Source organism: Onychomys torridus, chromosome 7 (genome assembly GCF_903995425.1).
Source record: "Onychomys torridus chromosome 7, mOncTor1.1, whole genome shotgun sequence".
Lineage (NCBI taxonomy): Eukaryota > Metazoa > Chordata > Mammalia > Rodentia > Cricetidae > Onychomys > Onychomys torridus.
Window position 1 is genome coordinate 37658446 of NC_050449.1, and position 8752 is coordinate 37667197.

General features: G+C 51.1%; 1 protein-coding gene across 1 annotated transcript in view; it reads right to left on the reverse strand.

Annotated features, from left to right (window-relative positions):
* The window catches only part of Nlrx1 (NLR family member X1), a 7046-nt gene extending 3037 nt beyond the window's left edge, over positions 1 to 4009 (reverse strand). Inside the window, exons 1-6 of the mRNA XM_036193599.1 lie at positions 3911 to 4009; positions 3410 to 3511; positions 3165 to 3275; positions 2324 to 2455; positions 1729 to 1871; positions 454 to 705 (exon numbers count right to left, since the gene is read on the reverse strand). Coding sequence (XP_036049492.1) covers positions 454 to 705; positions 1729 to 1871; positions 2324 to 2455; positions 3165 to 3275; positions 3410 to 3511; positions 3911 to 4009 — 839 coding nt within the window. The remainder of the gene's footprint in view (positions 1 to 453; positions 706 to 1728; positions 1872 to 2323; positions 2456 to 3164; positions 3276 to 3409; positions 3512 to 3910) is intronic.
* Positions 4010 to 8752: the final 4743 nt, after the last annotated feature.

The window sequence follows — 8752 nt, forward strand, 5'->3', positions numbered from 1 at the left end:
TGGGTTTTGAGAAGGCCCAAGGTGGATAGGCAGAGAGAGCCAGAAAGCCTTATAACTCCCTTCAGGCTGCTGGGTGGGAGGGGCCAAGTGTCTGTAATAAGAGATGGGGATGTAGCTCAGGTGGTAGAGTGCTTAGCATGCACAAAGTCCTGGGTTCACCCCCTAGTATCCCCAAAAGAACCTGCAATAAGCCAGAGACAGAAGTAGAAGCCAATGGAAACATTTAGTGTGATCAGGGACAGTGTCCCTAGGAGAAATGGTGGTAGGGAATCAGAGCAGGTTAAGGGACAATCACAGAGGACTTGGGTTGGCTCAGCACTGGGTAAACCAGGATAAGAAAGGGAACACAGACAGCAGGCTCAGGTCCAGAGCACCCCCTGGGTAGGAAGAACATATTGAAGAGAGAAAAAGTGGGTTTGAGGCCTGGGGGGATGAGATCAGCCCGGGACTTACTGCAGCAGCTCCAGAGAAGGATGCTCCCGAGCAGCCTTAGCCAAGGCCAGGGCTGCTGCATCACCAGCACCATTGTAGGCCACGTTCAGCTCCTGCAGTTGCCTGTTACGGTCCAGGTGGGCAGCCAGCAGCTCCAGCCCCTCATCTCCAAGGTCAGTGTGCAGCAGGGACAGGTGTGTCAGCGAGGTGTTGCCTGCCAGCCCCTCCATCAGTAAGGCAACGCCTGCTGCTGTCAGTGGGTTGTTGGACAGCCTAAAGGCCACAAGCAAGGCAAGTGGTAGTGGTGGTGGGGGGGGGGGGGGGAGGGAGCATTGTAGGTACCCAAGATGGGTGTTGGGATTTTGGACAAAAGGGGCATGTCTGTCTGGGTTGGAGGCCAGTCTGGACACAGAAATGAGGCCCAGGAAAAGGGACAGTGAAATAAGGAGTGGACCCTGCCCAGGACGGGGAGTCAGGGGAAGCAGGTTTCTCTTCCCTCCCCTTTCTATTTCTCTTGCTTCCTGACTCTCCCTACCCCTCCTTTTCATATTCATTTATTTAACTTATTTTGTGCACGTGTACCTGGGGGGTGAGGTGAGGGAGGAGGCTATGGAGGTCAGAGGACACCTTGTGAGAACTGGTTCTTTCCTGCAAACCAACTTGTGGGTCCTAGGGATTAAACTCAGTTTGTCAGGCTTGGCAGCGGCCACCTTTACTTCCTGAGCCATCTCATCAGAAGTCCCTTTCAGCCCTCCTTTCTTCTTCCTCCTTCCCTTCTGATTCTAATCAGAAACCAGGACTCCCCGGCATCTGGGTTCCTAGGAAATCAGCCAACACCCTGGGAGCAGCTACAGAGTATCCAGCATTACGGTGAGTCTGCAGCGGAGCAGTGGGTCTGTTGCCAGGCAACTGGCCAGGAATTACTGCAGCTTTCCTGTCCCCCAGGCTCATATTAGCCAGGAGGAAGGCTTTCTTTTTCTTTCTTTCTTTTTTTCTGAGACAGGGTTTCTCTGTAGCTTTGGAGTCTGTCCTGGACTAGCTCTGTAGACCAGGCTGGCCTTGAACTCAGAGATCTGCCTGTCTCTGCCTCCTGAATGCTGGCTGGGGTGAAGGGTGTCACCACCTTGTTCCTTTCCGATGCTTGTAATGGAGCTGGGCAGGAAGCTAGCCAGGGCCCAGACAACCTCTTTTATAGAGCCAGGGCAGGCCTGTGCCGGCCATGTTGCGAGGCAGGGTGCTCATCATGTCCAAGGCCATGGGAAGAGCCAGAGCCTCCATCAGGCTACCGACACTCACCGGAGAGTGGTGACCTGGCACTGGTTGTGCAGCAGCAGGTCTCGGAGGTCCCTGCAAGCCTCGGGGCCCAGGCTGTTGAGTTGCAACCTGGTGCCACGGAGGCTCGGTCCCGCGCCCAGGGCGAGGCCCAGAGCACCCAACAGCTAAAGGTTCAGATCAAACAATGAGAAGTTCTGTCAGGGAACTGTCGCCCCCTTACCGTCACAGCGGTGAGGGAAGACAAAGTGGGAGCCGCTTGGCTTCTTGCCAGCATCAAACGCTATTGGTGCCTCGCGTGCAGCGAGCCGTGGCCACTAGTCCACAGGAATAGCGGTCACCTCATTCTTGCCCCCACCTGGTCTCACATCTCGCTTTCTTGGCCTCACCTTTGCTCCTCCGGCACCCTCCTCTGCACGAGCGTTGCTAGATCTCATGACCGTGGGGCCGCCAACGGGAGGCAATGGGCCTTGAGGATCGCAGTAAGCCGGGGTCCTCGCAAGTTAGCGTATTTGGGCTGCTTGGCGCTTCCAGCCAACAATCGGGAAACCTATGGTTGTGCCTAGGCAAGCCTCATACTCTCATGCTGTGGTGGCCACGTTGCTCTCTGAGCACTTACAAGCATAGTTTCCCTCTTCTCGATCTCTCTCTTGACGGTGCTCCTGGCTTCTTCCTCTTGGTAGGCAGAGGATTCGTAAGGCCACATGGGAGTGGCCATTGCACTTGCCTCACGGTCGCAACATGGCCAGCGCTGCACATAGGGCCAGCTCGACGTCTAAAGCTTCCTAGTCCCAACTCTCTCCTATAGCAGTGTTTGTCTGGCTCACTAGGCTAAACAAGGTCTCCTCTTTACGCTCTTCGCAAGACTTTAAGCCTCTATTGCTCTCATCGTATACTGTAGCATAGCTATCTAGTGCTGACAAGAGGTACACAGCTGTAGCGTCCAGACACGCAGGCGATCCTACGAACTCTCTAATTTACTGGAATGGTTCGTCAGCCAGCTCTATTGAGTGGATTGCTAGGACAACTGGAGACACATCGGCTACCCTAGAGAGTAAGTCAGAGCGCACCGTGCTCTTAAGCCACCAAGTGGTCTACGACGAAGGTCTTAGTCGCAGCCCAGCGCTGGAGACTGAGGACGGCAAAGCTTACAGAGTAACACCTGTCTCATCAGCAATGTAAGAACAGATCAGCATGGACTCAACTCAGAGCAGCTACTGCCAACTGCCTCCGTTTTTGAGATATGCTCGCGATTCCAGGCTGTAGCTCTCTACTGTACAGCACACGTGAGGAGATTCTAAGCGAGACTTGAGTAGCAGTGAGGCTTCAGGCTACTAGTGCCTCTTTGGTCAGGTCCCGTTTGTACGCTGCGTCATGCAATTCCACTCTGGAATCCATACCGCTGGCATTCTGTACACTCTCATCATATGCTCTGCAGCACTAAGCTGCATGTTAGTTACCTTCGACACTTCACCAGGCACGTGTTTGTGCTGAGTTGTCCTGGCACGGCACTTGACCGAGGATGCAGGCCATGAGAGGTGAGTTGACCCACTGCACCCGCGGAACTCCCACTGCGGTGTGCAGGATTGCTCGACAGTTCAGCAACTTACGAAATGGGCTAGAGGTGAGGGACATGTTCACACTTCAGCAATAGTTACGAGCGGCAGAATGACGGGGGCTATCTGTAGCGTGATTGTGATGGCACTCGGAGCTCAAGCGCAGTGCTAAAGGTTGAAGCTCGGGCATTGAGCAAGCGCTGCGCATACTCGAGCTGATTGAGCGACTCCCGGTAGTGGAACCTCGAGAACTGCATGAGTGTGGATTGCCAGAGATTTAGAAGAGAATGCGTCTAATCAACAAGGTGGTCTCTGACCTCCATAGCCTGGCCCTCCCTCACGAGGGGCAGCACCAAGGAGTAGGTGATGCGTCACCTAGGCCGACCTACACGTCGCTGCTCTCTACAAGCATTCAGTAAAGTATATACTAAATGGCTACTGAGAATAAGGCGAGGGTAGGGACACGCTAGGTCCGCATGTTTCCAAGGGCGCAAGAGGTACACATGGTGAATACATTGTGGATGGGCAGCCAAAGACTGAGCCAGCAAAACGCCCCGGTCTGTGCGCTATATCCAGACTGAAGCTCCCCCGATGTCATAGGCGATCGAGGGAAGATGCATCAACTTAAGTATCTCACTCGTTCCCTCTACGTGGGCGCTGTGGTCCGTCTGGGCTCGGATTCGTCCGGGATGGCTCTGCACGTGATGGCCACATGAAGCATGTGCAACTGGACTGCCCACCTCAGTCATCAGTAACGAGTGTACCACTGTGCACCCCAGAATTGTGCTGACTATCAGTACATATAATCCAGATACGTACAGGGATCTCTGGTGCTCGACCTAGAATGCACATCTCCCAGACCCATCCGGCCCTGGGGCCCTACCTACGACTCCCGCTCTTACCAACTTGCATCTTGGGCTGTGCGCCCATTTAAGCGCTTGTGGAACTACCATAGCTATATAAGCAAACGCAGGGGGTGGGCGCTGGGACTTACACCCACAGGTCGAGTCAGCCTTCGAAGGCTCAAGTTCAATTAACATACATTAGGATCGCTGACGGTGGCGGTCGCCTCCTAGACAGTGAGACTTACTACACTGCTGGATCTTCGCACCATCTTAGAATCACAACACCTTTTGCTATAGCTGCACACTGCCCACCGCCTACTGGGCACGATACTCTGTAGGGGAGTTCAGGAATTACAGCACCTTTGCCCTATGGCTCCGTACTTTGCTTGCTGAGGCAAACTCGAAGACTTGCTAACATTGGGTAGCCATGAGCATAATTAGAGGCTTTTGCATAATCTGGGCACATGCAAACGACAACTGAATTATATGGGGCGTCGTACATCGTGCACAAACATCACTATGATTTTCATGGCACTCGAGCACTCGTCTTAGCGGTGAGCAGCAGCCCGGGGCCTTGGCTATACTTGGCTCGTCTCCCCCAAGGTGCCGTCATTCATTTTCTAGTCCAGGAGGTGGTGGGGAAGAAGAAAAACACACAGAGTTGTCCCTCCACAGGCAGCCAGTTCGCATGGATCCTCTTTGTCTGGATCTATGCAGTGCTGAATCGCTCCGGCATGCGTCTAAAGTCCCGTGCACTTGAATCTGTAAAATGTCCACCGTGAGCGCTTGTTTGAATAGTATTAGTCCTACCTCGCGCAGCCATCTTTATTCTGAAGGGAGGTCATTTTTTTAGGTTACTTGGACATTGATATTGAAGGTGTCGGATTCGATTCTTCTGGAGCTTAACTTTCTTTATCGAGATGGGTACTGAAAGTACTGCTGAATGTAAACTGCTTTAGGGAGTACATAGCGGTCTAATGTCTAGTGTATACTACACTTCTACTCGAAATTTGAGTACGCGCTCTGATAGTGAATACCCAGACTGAAGATGGACGTCGTACGGTACCTAATTCGTGCTAATGAAACACCTAGTAGTATCTGTTCGCTTTAAACGACTTCAGATCTACTGTTTTTTATCTTCACTTGCTTCTGTGTAGCTACCTATGTTAGTCTGCTCGTATATCGCGGCAGGGCATTCGTGCTTGGTACGTGGATCACCCCAAAAATTAGCGTTCTTACACTCTGAGCTATCATTACCTTCACCAAGTAAGTTGCATCGTCATTGCGTTTTAATGCAGGTAATAGATACTTTTTTTGTGGGATGGACGCTAGATGGTGGAGGATTGAGCAACGCTTCACGCGAGCATGATATCTTTAATCACGAAGAGCACTGATTTGCTCAAGCATGTTCACGGTATGCACCACAGCGCCTCAAATGCATTCCTCTTTATATTCTCATCTGTAGTGGCTATTCCATTTATTCTTATGCTAGCTTCAATGGTGATCTGTTTACATATAATCTGACAGGCTAATAGCCAATGTGCTATGCCCTTCACTGTCGCACTGTACTGGTGCCCCCTGTGGGACGAGGCCGTTGCAAGGGAGGAGGATACATTGTGATCCATCGTGCAATTCTGGCTGTAGCTCATGCTTCAAATGCTTCTAGTGCACGCTTGGCGCCAATGTTACGATCGGTCTAAGGAAACTGCGCAAGTATGTAGATAATGACAAATCCAAGTGTGTTCTTAACTACTGTAGTTCCCATACATGCCCGTCGCTATACCGTATTCTACTTTAGAGAAGCATTGACATGTTTTACTATGGTTGATCTCAGCTCAGGTCCTCGGGTACTCTTGGGGGGCTCTGGGTGAGGCATGTGGTTAGCCCGTGTTGGGCACTTGTATCAGAATGCAGGCTCCTCGATAATTAGGCGCCCGAGCGGCTATAAAGGTTGGTCATGCACGGTCAGTAGCTGATGCTTTATATAGATCGGTGTTGTCGAGCCATGAGACACATCTATTGGGTGAAAGTCCAGCGGCAACATCGGAGCTGCTGTGGAACTGAACCGGCATGGTCGCTGCGTCCTAGCAGGGGCATAATAGGATGCTCTTCACTGCTCTCGGATCTTGTGGCTACTGATCAGCCGATCTCTACAGGATCCGTCTCATCCCCTTTATTCTCTTCGCCGTCTAGGCTAAGCTTGCTCAGTCTTTGCCTTCGTTTGTGCGTAGTTATCTTGAGGTTCAATGTAGACCTCTTCTGTTGCTAGTTTCTTTAGTACATGAGGAGCTAGTCGGTCGTCCGTCCGAGGACTATGTTGAGTGAGCAGTGCTGTGACTATGCATGCTCGTTGGTAACCTCCAGCAGCTAGCCTCGCAGATTGCAAACAGCGCCACGCAGGCTACCAGTGGACTATTGGCATATGCCTGGGTCATGCTCTGCGAACTCCTACGCATCAATGAGGATCTGGCAGGGTTTACGCTCAAGAGTCATACCTGACCAAGAGCACAGTGCAGGAGCTACATTCGAGGACTGAAGAGAGTCATCCTGTACCTACAAAAAGTAAGCAGAACAGCCGAAGGACGCATAATAACAGGACTAGAACATGAGTACCGACATACGTGTTTGACATGGTTAGGAGGTCCACTAGAGTCGTAGTGACTCAGAGGTGCTCTCGTGGTATATTAACGATGCACATGAGGTCACTCCGGGATTCATGATCGTGCATGGTGTGCTAACTGAGGACTAGAGGCTGTTGTCACGAACTGTATGATTTGCTCTCACTCCATAGCTTGTTCCTCACTAACTACTTATGCTGCTGTGACGCTTGAAGCAAGGGTGTGTATCGCTCCAACGTCTTGGCGAAGCCTCTCCGTGCAACTTGGCTGATTCGGTGCTATATAGCCTCGATAGAGTGGAGTCATTTGAACTCCTGCATTCATCGCTCTATGCTGCGTGCTAGCTGCGGCGCTCTCTCCCATTCGGCGATGATGGACATGTTACTATTAATCGGTTACGAGTTAGCTCAGCATGGCATACTCTGACATCTCTGTTTTCTCTAGCAACATGTAGTTCATAGTGCTTCAAATGGCACTGCAGTTCTGCGATGCGGGACTAGTGACTGCTAGCTGAAATGACGGCCTTTAAGCAGAACTGCGTGTTGTTAAGCAACTTACATACAGCCTGAATGACCTTTCTTAGACTCGTACTCGATGTCTCACCTAGCGAGCGTACAACGGTCTGTCAGTTTAGATAATATCAGATGGTCACCACACGTTGCTTTCGTTACTATCGTATGGCACGTGATAACAGTGTGCCACCTTTGCGCTGTTACCAGTTGCATCACTAAAGTCTTAGCGATGCATGGCTTAGGAGCTTCATGCAAGATGTGCGCACCTCCTCTGTGCGTCGTGGCTTCTTCCATTGGTCCTTGGTGAGTTCCCAAGAAAGGGTTAAGCCCGCTTGGCTTCTTACCATCCCTTTGTGGTCAGGACGGAGGTGCCTGGGCCATAAGGACCTCGATTAAGTAGAATTGGCCGGGGTTTTAGCGTACGAATGGCGGTTCTAGGCTAGCCTGTGTGACGCTCGCTCTTTGTCAACTAATCCTCGAGGCATGAGATCCCATCGCTTCTGTTTTTTTTTTTTTGTCAGAACAGGATTTCCCTGTGTAGCCCTGGCTGTCCTGGAACTCAATCTGTAGACCAGGCTGGCCTCGAATTCACAAAGATCTGGCTGCTTTTGCCTCCCAAGTGCTGGGACTAAAGGCATACACCACCACCACTGTTGCGGGATATTTGTACACTGTATGAAGATATATCACTATGATTGGTGTAATAAAAAGCTGAATGGCCAATAGCTAGGCAGGAGGTATAGGCAGAATTCCCGGGGAGAGAAAGGAAGAGGAGGAGGAATCGAGGTGCTCAGTAAACTCCGGGAGACACAGAGAGGAAACAGGAGGTGCAAGATGGAAGAGAGGTAACGCCATGTGATAGAATGCAGACAAATAAAAATGGGTTAATTTAAGTTATAAGAGCTATTGGCCGAGCTTTCATAATTAATAAAAAGTCTTGGGGCTGGAGAGATGGCTCAGCGGTTAAGAGCACTGACTGTTCTTCCAGAAGACCCAGGTTCAGTTCCCAGCACCCACATGGTAGCTTACAACCGTCTATAACTCCAAGATCTGACACCTTCACACAGACATACATGCAGGCAAAACACCAGTGCACATAAAATAAAAAGAAGTCTCCGTGTCATTATTGGGGAGTTGGCTGGAGGGACAGAAGAAGACTCGTTACATAGCACCTAGCAAAGAGTTTACATTTTTAAGAAGAACCAGCAGAAGGCCTTGGAGGCCAACGCCTGTAATCCTCCTAAAATCCTGAGTTTAAAGCCAACCCAGGTAATGTGAGGCCTTGTCTAAAAGTTTAAAACAGCTGGGTGGCTGTGGTACATGCTTTTAATCCCAGCACGTGGCAGGCAGAGCCAGTAGGATCTCTGTGAGTTCAAGGACAGCCTGGTCTACAGAGTGAGATCCAGGACAGGCCCTGAAACTACACAGAGGAACCCTGTCTTAAAAACAAACAAACAAGGGTTGGGGATTTAGCTCAGTGGTAGAGCACTTGCCTAGCAAGCGCAAGGCCCTGGGTT